General features: G+C 37.6%; 1 protein-coding gene across 4 annotated transcripts in view; it reads right to left on the reverse strand.

The window, feature by feature from the left end:
* The window catches only part of LOC117304054 (cadherin-23-like), a 40799-nt gene extending 23899 nt beyond the window's left edge, over window positions 1-16900 (reverse strand). For 2 of the 4 annotated variants that reach the window (XM_033788536.1, XM_033788540.1), the window contains exons 1-16: window positions 16831-16900; window positions 12506-12568; window positions 11547-11657; window positions 10747-10919; window positions 9682-9735; window positions 8478-8573; window positions 7683-7769; window positions 6550-6681; window positions 6166-6306; window positions 5658-5742; window positions 4875-4972; window positions 4165-4362; window positions 3765-3923; window positions 3134-3292; window positions 1803-1873; window positions 693-933 (exon numbers count right to left, since the gene is read on the reverse strand). In XM_033788536.1, coding sequence (XP_033644427.1) covers window positions 693-933; window positions 1803-1873; window positions 3134-3292; window positions 3765-3923; window positions 4165-4362; window positions 4875-4972; window positions 5658-5742; window positions 6166-6306; window positions 6550-6681; window positions 7683-7769; window positions 8478-8573; window positions 9682-9735; window positions 10747-10919; window positions 11547-11657; window positions 12506-12560 — 1860 coding nt within the window. In that variant the 5' untranslated portion in view covers window positions 12561-12568; window positions 16831-16900. Of the gene's footprint in view, window positions 1-692; window positions 934-1802; window positions 1874-3133; window positions 3293-3764; window positions 3924-4164; window positions 4363-4874; window positions 4973-5657; window positions 5743-6165; window positions 6307-6549; window positions 6682-7682; window positions 7770-8477; window positions 8574-9681; window positions 9736-10746; window positions 10920-11546; window positions 11658-12505; window positions 12569-16476; window positions 16552-16820 lie in introns of those variants that run through there. The other 2 variants (XM_033788538.1, XM_033788539.1) reach the window with 2 other exon arrangements.
* Between the last annotated feature and the right edge of the window lie 577 nt (window positions 16901-17477).

The raw sequence follows: 17477 nt of genomic DNA on the forward strand, positions 1-17477 counted from the left end.
ACTCGAAAACCATAACCTTTGTGTTTTGGCAGCCAGCTAGAAAGTGTTTGCAATGTTACCATGACTACGCGTCTTTTTGCCCGGCAAAACATGACGTATAAAGTGTTTTGTCAACAGAGGTCGGTTTGAATGTAAACATAGGTCACATCATCTAATACTTCGGTTTTCTAATCCTTCAATTGTTATAGTCCTATAAACATGTAGATATATACATTGAAACCTATCTCATTGAGCATTGATTTCACGTGTTAGTTGACAAGGTAAAAGAAACCATGCAATTTTGAGTGACACTTGTGTGGATCATTATATTTTACTTTTAAAATATCTTTCTAACCATATACATTTTACAACACACAGTTACAGAACGCTTTTCAAAGACCAACTCGACCGATCCAAGGCAACGTGTTCCTTTAAAGTGTCTAACTTGCTTTGCTTTTATGAATGTTTTAAGCATTATGAATCCTTTTTAAAGATATTATTTTCACTTGGTAGATATGTCAAAAGCAGGACAGTTCTTTTCAGAACTGAGAAGTCTCCTGAAAGATCCGAAAAATCTACTCCGTGGTAGTAGAATAAAGCACGAAATTTCTCTAAAGAGCTAACTCGACCTGGCAAGTAGATACACACATGGTGTTACCACAAACCAAATATGTATTGATACCTCACCATGCACTGCCTCAAATCCCACTTACTGTAACTTGTACAAGAAACTCGTCAGGTATTTGATTCTCTTCTACGTTCACCGTGTACTCCGTGGGATTGAACTCCGGAGGGTTATCATTCTCATCCATTAGTTCTATCTGCACTGTGGCCGTTCCACGTCGTTGGGAGTCCGACGCCACACAGGTCAAGAAATACACTTTCTGGATTTCGTAATCCAGGGCGGCGTCTACTTTAGAGTATATCTCCCCCGTAGTTTTGTTGATAACAAATCTTTTGATAAGTGAAAAAGAACAAACTTAGGTGTACGACACAAAACTCAAATGTCCACAGATTTACATTCACTTAAATTATAATGATGACAGAAAGCTTCCCATTACTTGCTGATGTGCTGTAGCTTTGGAGAAATGAGTAAAACAATGGGAAACTTTAGACTATCTGCCAATCACCAAGAGAGGGCGCTCTTCACCAGGTAATGTCAACAACTTAGGAATTGGAGAAGCATGAGTGACGGTCACTGACAGCAAATACCTTGTGTTTTGCGTGTTTTTGATTTTGTATTTAGATTTAGCCAAACTGTATTTTGTTTTTCATAACACAATGCCAGCATAAACCAAACTGTTCTGGAACAGGACGTACTGGACACTAGTTCCCCAAGGATAACAAGCGGTGTGCATGAGTTTTTGGGAGTGTTTCTTCTAGGGTAATTAGCAAAAATTCCAAAATGCTGACCTACCAAAAATTGAGAAGAAATCTGAAGTTTAGTTGTATGACAATGTATCTGATTTAATTTTCAAGAGGCTGAGAGACTTCTAAATATTTGTTGAGTATTTTTGAATTTTTAGCATTTACCATTGTTTGCTATAGGAGTTGTGCAGCCTTGCCTGGTAGGTCTGCTGCCCTCTAGTGGCAGCTTTTTCAAAAAGTCTCCCATTGCAATTTTGTTTAGCATGTACAATACCTGAAAACATTGCTCTGTGGTTTGCATTTTTTTTTCCCTCAAAAACTCAACGACAAATGAAGCTGCGGAAGAGTATCATGCTTGCCCCTTTTCAGAAGTGTTCCATCCATGGGAAAATGAGTGGATCACAAAACTGAATTTGATCTTAGAAACCCACTTTGAAGACAAAGAGTCAACTTACTGTGGATCAGATCCTTGGCCGAGGAGTTCGTAGGTGATTTGGTTGAACTCATCAGAATCTTTGTCAGTCGCCTGGGGTTAACAAATAAAAATAACACAGAAAATTAACTTTCAACACACATGACCTAGCTTCCTGTCTCATTTGAAGGAAGAAAGAAGAAGCAAAAATGGTCAAAGGGTCTTGCTCAGGGACACTACAAGGACTTCAGCCCGCACTCTGCTGATAAGAAACACCAGAGCTTGAATTTGTGCTTTTATAAAGACACGGACACTATTGGTATTTGTCAAAGACCAGTCTTCTCACTTGGTATATCTCAACATATGCATAAAACAACCAACCTGTGACAATTTTAGCTCAATTGGTCATCGAAGTTGCGAGATAATAATGAAAGAAACAACACCCTTGTCACACGAAGTTGTGTGCTTTCAGATGCTTGATTTCGAGACCTCAAATTCTTAACTTGAGGTCTCGAAATCAAATTCATGGAAAGTTACTTCTTTCTCTACGTCACTTCAGAGGGAGCCGTTTCTAACAATATTTTATATTATATAACACCCAAGCAGATCCTTGCCATTTGATTGGAGGATTGTCCGTCACGTGATAGCAAATAAAAGTACCATTGCACGCTGAGTCACTCGCCGTGCTTTTTCGTTCCATCCGAAAAGTACCATTGCACGCTGGCACGCTGCCAGCGTGCAATGGTACTTTTCGGATGGAACGAAAAAGCTGAGTAAAAACATCACTGCGTGCGCGTGTCTTTGGTAACGCAGCAGGTGTTACTGCAAGAAGGCATAGTAAAATTACTAGCATTCGGCTTCTACAGTTGAAATTGTTTGTTTTGAAAGTTGTTTCTTTCAATCAAAATGACAAAGTTCTACTTGGATGTTATATAAAACAAATAATGAATGTTTTTCATTCGTGCAATGGTGCGAATATGTTCATTCGTTGAAAGCTGGAATGTTCCATTCAACTCGGCTCCGCCTCGTTGAATAGAACATTCCATCTTTCAACTCATGAACATATTCGCACCATTGCACTCATAAACATTCATTATGTGTATACTATTAACCTCTCCCCATTACTCATTACCAGGTAAGGTTTCATGTCTGTAATTATTTTGAGTAATTACCAATAGTGTCCACTGCCTTTAACTCCTCAGCCACGACATTCCAGTCATCACAGAAAATAATTACCAACCTATATGTGTTTGGTGTAATCAGATCAACCACTTCCTTTAAATTAGTTTTGATCAAGGACAAGTTTTACTTCAGTGAAACATTCTTTCTTTGTTATTCATTCCAGCTGTTTTTGTTAATGTCCTTACTACTGACCTCTGTTATGTTGACAAATTCATCTTTGGAATTCTCAGGGATGGAGAAAACATAAGCGTCCTGACTGAAAGTGGGAGTTTCGTCATTCTGATCAAGCAACGTGATGTTGACATAAACAGTATCATAAACAATGTCTCCGGATATGTCTTGGGCGTATATCTGTGGCAAAGAAAATTAGGAGGGGCAGTTGCAGTAATGTGGGATACTGTATCTTGTAAAATTTTAACTGAAACGTTTTTCTGTTCTAATCTCAGATGCAATTTGTAAATACAATAGGTTTACTATTTGTTTTACAGTTTTTGTGAAGTATTTTGATGTAGTGTAGTTTATAACAAACCCAACCTGATTTATATGGTGGCTAATAAAATCATGGAGTCCTGATCGATCCTTGTCCATTTGAGGCATGTATTGTGAGGTTTGAGAATATATTTGGTTTGTGGTAATCCCTGGGCTGCACGGCCACAGCTTACAGAATGGGAAAGAGGACTCCTTAAAGTGCTATTGTGACCTATATAGGGGGGTCGCCATTTGCACAAATAGGAATAAACAATAAATTGGTCCATATAATCAATTTATTACTGATATAAATCATACAACCAAAAAAACAAATCACACAGCAGTTTTAACGAACCTCAAACTGTAGGAACTTATACTTCTCGTAGTCTAGTTTATCAGTGTTGTTCCAAACTCGTAGGTCCACACCCCCTTCGCCAGTAATCTTTCTACTCCGTATGTCAAAAGCATCTCTATCACGTCCGCCCAGCGCAAAGTAGAAGACGTTATTTGGAGACTAAAGAAATAGTCATAACGAAGTATAAAGAGAAATAAGTAAAGAAGAAATTTGACTATGGACAATTTGTTGCTGACAAAAAAATAAAGTGATTTTTTTTATTATCATCAGAAATTCTGAAAATTTATATCTTTATATCTTTGGATAAATTAATGTGAAACAAAACGAGAGAGACAGAGAGGTATTTAATTATTGTGAAAATAAACCACAAGGGAAACTGACTGGGGCAATAAAAACTTACCAGATCTTTGTCTTTTGCAGTGAGACCCACAATTTCCACAAAGGTTCCTGTCAAAGAGTTTTCAAACAAAGTTTTTTCTCGACTGTGATTACTAAATGTTGCGTTTTCATCATCGGCGTCGCCAACTTGGAAAGTGATATTTACAGTCGTACTGCTCGGAAATGCTTCGTTCGTGTCGTTTTCATTTAATTCCTGAGCCTGAAAATAAAGTTAATTAAGTCAAGATTTTAGGTCGAATATTAAATTTTGTTAGCGATAATGCAAAGCTTAAGGCAAAGTAGACCTTCAGTTTTGATACCTTTTGGACTTAGTCCCATATAAGTTTAAATATATACAATAAAACTGGGAAAATTTTCCAAAGGTAATTTACCAAAGGTATACCCTCCTTTTAGTGTTTTATCATTAGATCATTTTTTTTTCTTTTGGAAAAAAAGTAGAAGGAATTTATAAACCCAAAGAATTCCGACAGGAAACTTCTGGTTCATTTCATTTTCAGGGCTCCTTTAGCCCAGCATACGTCGTCTGCTTCTTCGTGGATGGATTCTAGGAAATTGCTCATCAAGGGAGGGGGGGGGGGGGGTCGGGGGATTTCTAGTAGTTACTGTACTATCATAAATAATTGCATTAGATCAATTTCGCTTGGGGTGGGAGTGGGGAGGAAGGGGGGGAGGGGTTAGGCCAACACCATTTTGCACCCTTGTAAAACTTACGGTAACGGTAACTGTGTATGAATCCTTTGTCTCTCTGTCCAAACCTTCCAAGATGCTTATTTTTCCAGAATTGTTGTTCATTCCAAACTTTCCATCTCCTACATTATCAAAACAAAGAAAAGAATCAGTTGAGAAATCTTCGTTACAAACATGCAGACATATTCTCCATCAAAATCATTTAAGTTATCGATCTCAGTGGTGTTCCCTGTGTACACTCAATGCCATGTCTCATTATACATATACCAGGATCAAGTGCCAGACTAAAAGCCCTTGTAGCCTCTGTTTGGAGACGTTTTTTTTACAGCACTTAAGGGCAACTCGAAGCACTTCCAACAATATTACCCAGTTCACTCTGCCACTTAATTCAGTCTATAAACCATCAGCTTCCCGGAGGGATAAAGCCTGTGCAACAAATACTATGCGCTCCTCAGCTAAATCTAGCACAAGAACCATTTCTCCCCTTACAGGTACCCATTCTGTATTGCTCAGGGACACAATTTGGACTCGAACACACACTCTGCTGAACAGAAACATCAGAGCTTGAGTACGGTGCTCTTATCCGCTCAGCCAAAACACCCCATATGCACAAAAGATGACAGCAGGCAAGCACATACAGCAAGACTTTGTGCAAGATTTTTTTCTTTACTTTCAACAGCACAGCTCAGAAACCAAGTTGTAGCTTCGAAAAACACTGTGATTCATGATACAAATTATTTTTCATTATATTTTTAAAGTGTTATTTCTGATTGATCAACGGAAGTGAAAAATGAATATGAAATTCACCTCCAACCAAGCTGTAGGAGATTTTGTTTGCGACAAGTACACCTCTATCCCCATCTGTGGCAGCGACGGTAGCAATTACAGATCCCTATAGGTTAAAGAAAAAAGAGTCAACTTTAGATTTTAAAAAAACTGCTTAAAAGACACAAGACAAACACAAATTAAACATAAATACCACACTAAAAAAATTGCACAGGAAATAGTGAGCAATGGCAGTAAAAAATGTCAAAAATGTATAAAAATAAATTAAAAAAGGGCAAAGAAAAGAAAATTAAGTTTTAAGAATGGGAAACACGTCTCTTGAGAGTATTATTGTGACCTGTTTTTGTTTTATTATTATTATTATTATTATTTTATTTTTTTTATTTTTTTTTTGGGGGGGAGGGTTCACCATTTGCAAAAGAAACGAGTACAAACTGAATGTGTACCTTTGATGAATTTATCATTAAAATAATTGGTGCATGAAAGGGTTAGAGAGTGTCAAGGCCTGATGTGTTTTCCTATAACTTACCACAGGGGTATCTTCAGAGATTTCTCCGTCGTAGTTTGAGGACTTGAATACTGGAGCAGTATCCTGCGCATCTAGAATGGCCAAAATAACCTCGGCATAGCCAAAGTTTGCAGGTCCACTCCCTGTAGGCTTCCCCGAATCCTGAAAAAAAATCAGTTATATTTCTTACAAAAATTCTTCTGCTTGATTTGAGTTGAGGTGAATAAATTTCCTTAAATTAGTTCAAACATTTTGCATATCAATTTTGCAAAGACGCCGTACCAAAGCAAAATACAACAGCTGTGCTTTACACTTCAACAACTTAAAACTACGCCGCAGCAAAAGTGACAGAATCAGGTGTAATCACCCTATTGAGAGCGCCCTCATGCAGTCAAAAATACTTACCGTTGCGTTGACGCAGATTGTGTACAGGGAAACTTTTTCAAAGTCTAAGGACTCACTCTCGTTCAAAGAAATTACTCCAGTGGTGGGATCTATTTTGAAGATGTCTCCATTGCAAGGCCAATCTGAGTAAGCCTGAAAAACACAAAAGTAAATTAATAGATTGGTAATTTGCATACGGGATAATATACAAAAATAACATGGTTTGAGGGTGACTAGTCGATCTTAGCTCCCCGAGGCCCTCGGTATTTGAAGTTGGCAAACAAGTTTGTCAACTTCCAATACAGAGGGGCGCTCATCGACTAGTCACCCGAAATAAACAATGTTATATTTGTTTTCGACTGTGTGTGGTGTACTTCTGGTGCTGTTGCATATTCAGTAATTGTGTGGTGCAGAATTGTCATACACTAGAAGAGGTACCACACCTGCATCAGATGATGTGGTGTACACCAGTGTTCGGTAAGGATTATGAGTCTACTTTACTCTCAGACAAGTCACTTATCTCATTGATTTATTTTATTTATATTATCATATTATCAGGGTTGGCCACGTGGTTTAGAGCATCAAATTCAAGTCCTGTCTTCAAGGGTATGGGTTCGAATCCCGGTCACGACGCTCGTGTCCTTGAGTAAGATGCTTTTTACTATCTTTTCACCCAATGCTCTAAATTGGTATGGGTTCGAATCTCGGTCACGACGCTGTGTCCTTGAGTAAGATGCTTTTTACTATCTCTTCACCCAATGCTATAAATTGGTATGGGTTCGAATCTCGGTCACGACGCTTGTGTCCTTGAGTAAGATGCTTTTTACTATCTCTTCACCCAATGCTATAAATTGGTATGGGTTCGAATCTCGGTCACGACGCTGTGTCCTTGAGTAAGATGCTTTTTACTATCTCTTCACCCAATGCTATAAATTGGTATGGGTTCGAATCCCGGTCACGACGCTTGTGTCCTTGAGTAAGATGTTTTACTATGCTTCTCTTCACCCAATGCTACAAATTGGTACCTGTGAGAATAGAGGTTGATATTGTGTATAAAATAAATGTTATTGCTGCAACAAAAAAAATGAAAAAGCCTTCAGAGTGCCACGGCAGCGGCTGCTGTTGAGATGAAAAAAAGAAGAGAGAAAACTTACCTGCACAATACCGTATAAGATCCCTTCTTCACTATCTGTATCATTGGCGATTACAGTAGCTATCCCTTCATTAGGCTTCAGTGAGTTCTAGCGGTGGAAACAAAAATAATACCGAAATAGCAACTGTCCAACTGTGTATATGAGTAGGATTTGAAATTTTGCATGATGGAAATACCATATAGAAAGGCTTGTCGCATGCAGCATCTGAGTCAAGCTTTCCCCAGAAGAAGATAAGAGCATACTGATCGAAACGTCAAGTTGAAACCAGAGGTTCTTTTTAGAACGACCCAAATTCATTTAGAGATTATCATTACATGGTGTTACCGCAAACCTTTCTAAATGGACCAATTTCATAAAGCTGTTCGGCAGAAAATACTTCTTGTTGACACATTTCTTTGCTAAGTAAAATTTGAGTGGGGCACCACTTGCAACAATGTAAACTTTATGTAATTTTGGCGGTAACCTGTTCCTGCTTAGCAATACTATTCTGTGCTTAGCAAGTTATTGTGCTTACATGGATAATTAAAATGGGCACTGGGCTTGAGCACACACAGTAGCTAAGCAAAACCACATAATGCTTACCAGATTAAAGTTACAAGCCAAAACAGAAAATCACACGTACTGTCATGTGACTGGTATCCTGCTCATTTTTGCTTAGCAGAAAACCGATAAGGACTATTTCCTGCTAAATCAAGATGGAAGTTTAAGATTGCCTAATTGTTGATTATTTTTATTATTATTATTAATATTATTATTGATTATTGATTATTTTTATTATTATTATGATTTAATTACCTCAGTAATGGGATCCACCTGGTACCTCTTTGATGTGAACACAGGATCGTTGTCATTTATATTCTTCACAGTTACTGCGATCGATTTCTGTACAAACTTTACAAAACAAAAGACAATTATTTTGGCATGCAACTGTTTTAAGAGTCCAATACAGATGAAAACACTTATCCAGATGTGTCAGTTTAGTTCAGTTAAAGCTCAACTTGAACAAAAATAACTTATACTCAGCTGACGTACAACAACATGCAAAAAAAAAAGTTGACTTAAAATTCACAAGCTGTAAAAAAGTGTCAGATTTAGTTAAGGCAGTGAACACTACTGGTAATTACTCAAAATAATTATTAGCATAACACCTTTCTTGGTGACGAGGAGAGGTTGATGGTATAAAATATTGTCAGAAATAGCTCCCTCTGAAGTGCCATAGTTTTCGAGAAAGAAGTAATTTTCAACGAATTTGATTTCGAGACCTCAGATTTAGAACTTGAGGTCTCGAAATCAACCATCTAATTAAATGCACACAGCTTCATGTGACTAGGGTGTTTTATCTTTCTTTTGTTATCTTGCAACTTCGATGAATGATTGAGCTCAAAATTTCACAGGTTTGTTATTTTATGCATATGTTGGGATACACAGCTGTGAAGGCTAGTCTTTGGCAATTAACAATAGTGTCCACTGATACAAACCAAAATAACTTTGCCTCACTTCGCCATTGCTGATTGGTGATTGGTTGATGACATGGTTAACTAAATGTTGACTATTTTGACTAGAACCCCAGCTGGTTGATCATTGGTTTGACTATACTGTGATTGACCATTTGGAACCAGCCTCGAGCCCATGGTTTGTTCCATGGTCCGATAGCCTATTCCATGCTAACATGTGAAAAAGGCGGAAGGGAAACAGATACTATAACAAAAAGGCGGACGACAATGGAGTGTTGAATACCGAGGTGTGGAACCAATGGTTGACTAGGCTTTCAAACGAGGCGTTCGAGTGAGTGTGTCACTGCGCATTTTATGTTGCTGGTCAGGGGTGCATTATGGCGGTCATAGCCAATAACTGTTTCGGTTAACTGATGGTAAGTTCAGTTATTGGTTACGACCGCCAAAACGCACACCACTAAGTCTACTGAATGTGCGGACTCGAACTTGCCCTATGGTGGTACTGCAAACCTCACCTAACCATCTTACTACAAAAATCATCTTACCCCTTCTCCACCCGAGTCGGTTAAGTTCCATCCAAATCTAAGAGTGTGCACTTTCTGTAGAAATGAGATTCAATCAAAACTTTGATTACGTCAACAAAGAAATCGCATGCTTTAATTCAAATCATTTTTGGTTTTGTGAGCTCCTAATTATATTAATAGCACTTGTATAGCACAATATATCGACTTTAAGAAATATTTTCACAATGTCCTTAAAAAATTACTTGGTAACGAGCTATGGAGAGCTGTGGATAGTATAAAACATTGTGAGAAACAGTCCCTTCTGAAGTAACATAGTTTTTGAGAAAGAAGTAACATTTCTTTGTAAAATATTTGAATTGATTTCGAGACCTCACTCGGTCTCAAATCAAGCATCTAAAAGCTAACGACTTCATGTGACAAAGGGTGTTTTTTCCCATTATTCTCTCCCAACTACTATTGAGTTCAAATTTTTCGCAGGTTTGTTTTGGGTGAATATGATGAGATACACTAAATGAGAAGATTGGTCTTTGACAATTACAAAAGGTGTCCAGTGTCTGTTGTTACTTGGAAAAACTTATTTCACTTATAAATTGTGATGAAATAAATATAATTGAATTGGATTTAAGCTTGCTTACCTAGATTTTTCTTATTTCTTCATTTCAGAATTCCACTGGATTTGTTTTAAATTTAACGGCAATCAACTCTTTAAATTAAAGGCAGTGGCTACTATTGGTAATTACTCAAAATAATTATCGGCATCCAACCTCAATAGGTAACGAGTAAAGGGGAAAAGTTGATAGTATAAAACATTGTGAGAAACAGTGTTTTCCTCGAATTTGATTTTGAGACCTCAAGTATAGAATATTAGGTCTCAAAATCAAACATGTAAATGCACACAACTTCGTGTGACAAGGGTGTTCTTTTCTTTCATAGTTATTTCGCAACTCCGACGACCAATCGAGCTCAAATTTTCACAGGTTTGTTATTTTATGCATATGTTGATATACACCAAGTGAGAAGACTGATCTTTGACAATAACCAATAGTGTCCACTGTATTTAGATCTATTTTATTTGTGGACCTTTACCTCATAATCAATAACAGCCTTTGATGTTACAACTCCACTAGTCTCATTAACTTGCAGGTAGTGTATGCCATTAGCTTCAAACTCGGGTAAATCATCAGTATAGTACGGAAGTATTTCAAAGGTGACTGTATCATTATCAGCATCCCATGCTTCAAGTGTGTAGAGGTATGTTCCTGATAGTAGACCAAAAACAAAATGACAAAATCAAAAGGTTATTTTTCAATTTGGAACTTATCAAATTCAGAAAACGACAAGCTCCAACTATTTAATCACTCATGGGGAGCTAGTCCTACTAAAAAAAACATCACTCCAGATTTAAGGCGATATCTCAAAAACGCAGCCAACTTTTGAAATGAAATTTTCACAGGCTAGTGTTATTGTACACATGTTCCAAAAACCATAGGAAATACTCTGCCTTTAAGTCATTTTAAGAGTTACCCTTGAATATTAAATGTGAAAAAGTTTGATGTAGTATTCATAATTAATGCTTCTGAATACTAATATCAGGCCTATTTGCAGCAATTGAAAAAAGGCAGCAGAAATGTCGTGTCTGCAAATTCAAATCATTCGTATTCGTTTTTATTTCCAAGTGCACTCTTACAATCCTTTCAACTAAAAACAGGAATAAAAGTAAGGTGTTTCAAGCAAAATAGGAAAATTATCAGACGTAAACTAGTGCACGTTAAATACAAAATGCATCAAAATATTGCAAACGATAAATAAGGGTAACATAATTGGATCAAGAACCAAATTTGGGTAAAACAATCACTCTATTTTGTCTTCAGAATTCCATTTCATACCTGCATCAGTTTCCTCTATTTGTTCATTATCCATGTTTATTTCGGCATCGGCTCGACACTCGCCTGGCCTCTGTTCATATTTACATTGAAACATAGGTGGGGCCGGTGCGACTGCGGAAAGAAATAAAGATCATTTTTTGTTTAACATTTGATTTTTATTTGTTATTATATTGAATGTTTCTGTTGTAAATTTTTTAGTTTTTTTGCTGAAACTATTTTCTATCTATATTTTTGTTTACATTTGTTCTAATTGCAATTCTATTTAGCATATGAATTTAGTTTTTTTTATGTAAATTTAAAGATGTATTTTTTTGTTTTCCTTTCCTGTGATTGATTGCTCGTCGGTGTGGATAATAAATACAATACTATACAATACAAGAACGATACACATTTGTAACCAGGTACCTTAAGGCACTGGACACTATTGGTAATTACTCAAAATAACTATAAGCATAAAATCTTACTTGGTAACGAGTAATGTAGAGCGTTTGATCGTATAAAACATTGTGAGAATAGGCTCCCTCTGGGGCAACCTAGTTTTTGAGAAAGAAGTAGATTCCCACTAAAATATTTGAATTTGATTTCGAGACCTCAGAATTAGATTTTGAGGTCTCGAAATCAAGCATCTGAAGCACACAACTTGTGCGACAAGGGCATTTTTTCTTCTATTATTCTCTCGCATCTTATACGACCAATTGAGCTCAAATTTTCGCACATTTGTTATTTTATGCATATTGAGATACACCAAAAGAGAAGACTGGTCTTTGACAATTACCAATAGTGTCCAGAGTTTCTTTAACCCACTTACTACTATACCAAACCATTCAATATCACTAGAAGTGCAGCTAAGGGGTGCACCTCAAATAAATAGCATACAGTGCAGGGAACGATTTCATTCAGGAATTTTGCTTAGCAAAATATTTAGCTGAGAGAAAATGGCATCAGCTGATGACACTTACCCATTTGTATTCCCACCAACAGGCATAGGACTTGCAACCCCTGCATGTTGCTCATCGGTGTTCCTGTCGTAACAAAGAATAATTTCAATCATAAAAAATTCAAAATTGTTCCGATATTCAATATAAATTGAGCCACTGATATCATGGTATTCGCAAGTCAGAAGGAAAGTTACAGAAAGTTACAGCAAGACATTTTAGAAAAAAAAGTGAAAAAGAATTATGAGAAAAAATGTGTTATCACCCCGGAACTCATCAAAGTACAATGGCTTCCAAACCATCAAAGGATAGACTTCAAGGTCATCATTCTTACACGTATTGTTCAAGGCCTAACATCAACAAGCCCCTTACATCATGGACATGTTGCAAGTTGGTGCTGAACGAAGACACCTTCGGTCAAAATAGCTACTTTGTGGTCCGAAGAACAAGTCACATCACTTTTGCTGATAGAGCTTTCTCGGTATATGGACCCAAACTCTTGAATAAACTTCTAAATCACATCAGGGCTACAACATCCTTCAACATGTTCCCATCACTTCTGAAAGCCCACTCATTTTGAGGAGGCTACCAATGACTATTTTCTTCTGTGCCTCAGCGCCTTCGAGCAAACCTTTGATTTAGGCGCTATTATACAAATATTGACTGCTTCGAGTGCTATGACTCCCGAGGTGATCCCCGGAGCGTTCTATTTTCCCGAGGGGAAGCCGAGGGAAAATAGTACGCTACGGGAATCACCGAGGGAGTCATAGTTTTATTTGAAAGTAGGATTTTTAACTTTGCAAGGTGGAAGTATAACTTAGAGAGGTTGCAGTATCACCATGTGAATATTCAGATGGTGCTACCACAGACCTCTCTTTAACAGTCTGCACAATATTGTCTGCTTACTTGAAAGCATTACGTTGACAAAAAACATACAATGACCCTACCTTTAAATTCTCTGTTTAGTAATTCCTGTTTGGCTATCACATCGTATTACAAAATGGCTGCCAACCATCGATACACACACTCAATTAATGTCTAGATCTCCATGTACTGCACTAACTGCAGTATCAATCTAACAATAGTCTACAGATCAACGTCCATTATAACTTAACATAACACACCCAGCTGTACTTTGGACCCCTTCAAAGTGTACTAAATCCACAAATAAATTCCACCCTGTTTTACGGCGACTGGTATCTGGTGACGTTTTCCCCTCAATTCTCTATAATCTATATTAAATTGCAGTATTTATTCCCGGATCTATTAAGCTGTGTTTGGTTTCAGAGGGCAAACAATGCATTTCATGAAAGTGTTGTGTTTTGTTGCGCCATTTTGCACAATGGCAGGATTGTTAATGATTAACTCGCATGTAAACAATATCTTGCTGTAAAGAGCTCACAGCAAAGGTAATGATATACCTTGCCTTAAAGACACTGGACATTATTGGTAATTGTCAAAGACCAGTCTTCTCACTTAGTGTATCTCAACATATGCATAAATAATAAACCTGTGAAAATTTCGAGCTCAATCGGTCGTGTCGAAGTTGAGACATAATATGAAAGAAAAAACACCCTTGTCACACGAGGTTGTGTGCTTTCAGATGCTTGATTTTGAGACCTCAAAATCTAATTCTGAGGCCTCAAAATCGAATTTGTGGAAAATTACCTCTTGCTCGAAAACTATGTTACTTCAGAGGGAGCTGTTTCTCACAATGTCTTATATTATTATCAGCTCTCCATTACTTGTTACCAAAATAACGTTTGATGCTTAAAACTATTTTGAGTAATTACCAATAGTGTCCAGTGCCTTTAAAGTTTATTAGGCAAGATATTGAGTATCTAGCCTTTCAAATTATGACACATTCTAGGACAGGTTACATATTTATGGTAATTGGAACCTACTGTTTGTTCAAATCCTATAAAGTTGTAGATTTATTATTATACCATAAAACTAACCTGGGAAAACTTTATTTCAAAAGGTGGTTTCCTAGATATTGCTGAAAATCTGGAGAGGTTATAATTATATATGTCCACGCCTAGGAAGATTAATCTGCAATCTGAGAAGCGTTACTGCCGCTTCTCATTCTCAAAAAAGTTGAAATTTAAAGTCACCTGGAAGTGGTACTTTTTCAAAATAAAGCTTTTGTCACTAATATATGTGTTTTAATGAGTGGAATGTGAATAAACAGTTAACCAAGGTTTTAAAAAATCAGTTCTTATGTTATTTACAAATTTAAGAGTAGACCCCGACCCGAGAGGGCGCTGTTCGTGACGTCAATCGAGGCAGACATTGCCTGTAATGCGTAGAGTAAACACAATTGCAAAGTACATGTACGGACCAAGTCGTGAGTTTGTACGTTTCAAACAAAATTTTGTTTTTTTCCGGCAATGCCGACCAGGTGTATTGCTGCTGAATGCAGAAAAATTGCAAAGTACATGTACGGACCAAGTCGTGAGTTTGTACGTTTCAAACAAAATTTTGTTTTTTTCCGGCAATGCCGACCAGGTGTATTGCTGCTGAATGCAGAAAAACACTTTTTGAAACGTACCAACTCACGACTTGGACATACATGTACTTTGCACGTGTGTTTACTATACGCATTGCAGGCAAAGTCTGCCTCGATTGATGTCACAAACAGCGCCCTCTCGGGTCGGGGTCTACTCTTAAATTTGTAAATAACATAGGTCTGCCTCGATTGACATCACAACAGGGGTAGGCGGAGTCAGCCCCCAAACAACTTTATATATTTTTTAGACAAATGAATCGTGACAAACAATTACTAAAAAAATTGTTTTATTGTTCGCAAGCATATACTCTTATGTTTGAAAGAAACAAATTCTATTTCCAGGTGACTTTAAGTGGTGCATGATGTGAGTTCGAACCAACAACTTTCAGATTTCAAGTCCTGGGCCCAATTTCATAGAACTACTTGAGCAGAAAATGTTGCTAAACAACTTTTCTGCTAAGAAGCAATGAGCAGGGTGTGTAGCGTAATATGTGATGTAGCAAAAGGTATTTTAAGATTTCCCATTTGAATGTATAGCTCCAGAATGTTAAAGTCACCTGGAAATAGAATGTTTCTTCAAAAATTGGAGTATATGTTTCTTAAAGGCAGTGGACACTTTTGGTAATTACTCAAGATAATTATTAGCATTAAACCTTTCTTGGTGACGAGTAATGGGGAGAGGTTGATGGTATAAAACATTGCGAGAAACGGCTCCCTCTGAAGTGCCATAGTTTTCGAGAAAGAAGTAATTTTCCACGAATTTGATTTCGAAACCTCAAGTTTAGAACTTGAGGTCACGAAATCAACCATCTAAACGCACACAACTTCGTGTGACAAGGGTGTTTTTTTCCTTTATTATTATCTCGCAAGTTCGATGACCAATTGACCTAAAATTTTCACAGGTTTGTTATTTTATGCTTATGTTGAGATACACCAACTGTGAAGGCTAGTCTTTGACAGTTACCAATAGTGTCCACTGCCTTTACAGTCACCATGAAATAGAACTTTTCTTCAAACATTAGAGTATGTTTCTTCACAATAAAATATGTTTTTGAGTAATTGTTTTTAACGGTTTATATGTAAAAAAAAAGTTGTGTGGGGGTGACTCCGCCTACCCCTTTTGTGACGTCAATCGAGGCCAACTTTGCCTCGATCGAACATCGAACACACGTACATTCAAGTCCTAGTCGTGAGTTTGTACGTTCCGAAAAAGCTTTTTTCTTGCATTTTTCCGGCAATGTCGACCAGGTGTAGTTGCTGCTGGATGCAGCAAAACAACTAAAGATGGGGTTCAATTTGCAAAGTGGTCCGATGTCTTTTCCAGCGCTGTGCAGCAAACACTTCAAGCTGTAGTGCTTTGAGAATCCGGAATACACTACACATTTTGACATGAAGAGAAAAGTTCTTTTATAAAACATGACACCATCCCGACAATTTTTCCAGCTAGTGGGGAAGTCAAAGAAGGTACCTGAAAGACGTTACGAACCTAAAGAAGCATTTGGCTATCGTGAAAAAAATCAGTATCAAGTATTCTCAACTTCGAAGGCATGTTTTAGCTTGCGCCTAGCGGCACTATCTTGTGTTGGCACTGCATGCGATTCATCGCGCCTCGATTGACGTCACGAACAGCAAATCGAACAACAAACAACAACAAACAAACAACGAGCTCTGCCCGTGCAGTGCAGCGAGTGGCGGCTTGTATATGTTTGGAAACTGCACATGTGAAGAACCATGATAGAAGGTCAAGAACAAAGGAATATCGTTCATGAAAGTGCCAGTGATTGGAAGAAAGGTATTTCGACAGGATGAAATTGAAAAACAAAGAGATACCTTTTCTTACTGAAATTTAGAACTGCATCCTCACATAACAGCTGTGTGAAGTTCGAACTGGGATCGGTACCTGTGGCGGTAGCTTTTTGTCAGCGTAGAAATTTCAACTGATATAGCGCCCTCTTCAGCCCATGTTTGCGGAAACACATGAACAGTGGACAAAATTATATTCATGGGATTAGTATTAAACTGTTCCTTTCAAATTACACAGTTATAGCCCTTTTCGAAACGACTGAATTTGGCTTTGGATTCGGCTCAGACTAGCTTGGCCCCGCGGTTGTTTTGACAATTGAGAGAACGGGGCCTATAGTATCAAGCCGAATCCATGAAGCCGTGTTTTCGTAAAAGGCCGTAGACAGAGCTCTCGTCATCTCTCTCTATAAATACGCCCTCACCGGTAGATAGTTTTGGATTGGACACATGAACAAATCAAACCTGTCTCTCACAGTTTATGGCGTTATTGTGACGCGAGCGTTCGAACGACTACAAGACTTGGGGAACACCTAAATGTAGCGCAAGTGTTAAATGTGCCTGGGCGTATTGTCCTGCGGCTGTAGACCATAATCAAACCATGAATGCGAAGACCAAATTAGGGTCTATGAATTAGAATAAGTCTATTTCATATGGGCCTTTTGTACCTCCATGTTTATAGACAAG

This window comes from Asterias rubens, chromosome 20 (assembly GCF_902459465.1).
Source record: "Asterias rubens chromosome 20, eAstRub1.3, whole genome shotgun sequence".
Classification (NCBI taxonomy): domain Eukaryota; kingdom Metazoa; phylum Echinodermata; class Asteroidea; order Forcipulatida; family Asteriidae; genus Asterias; species Asterias rubens.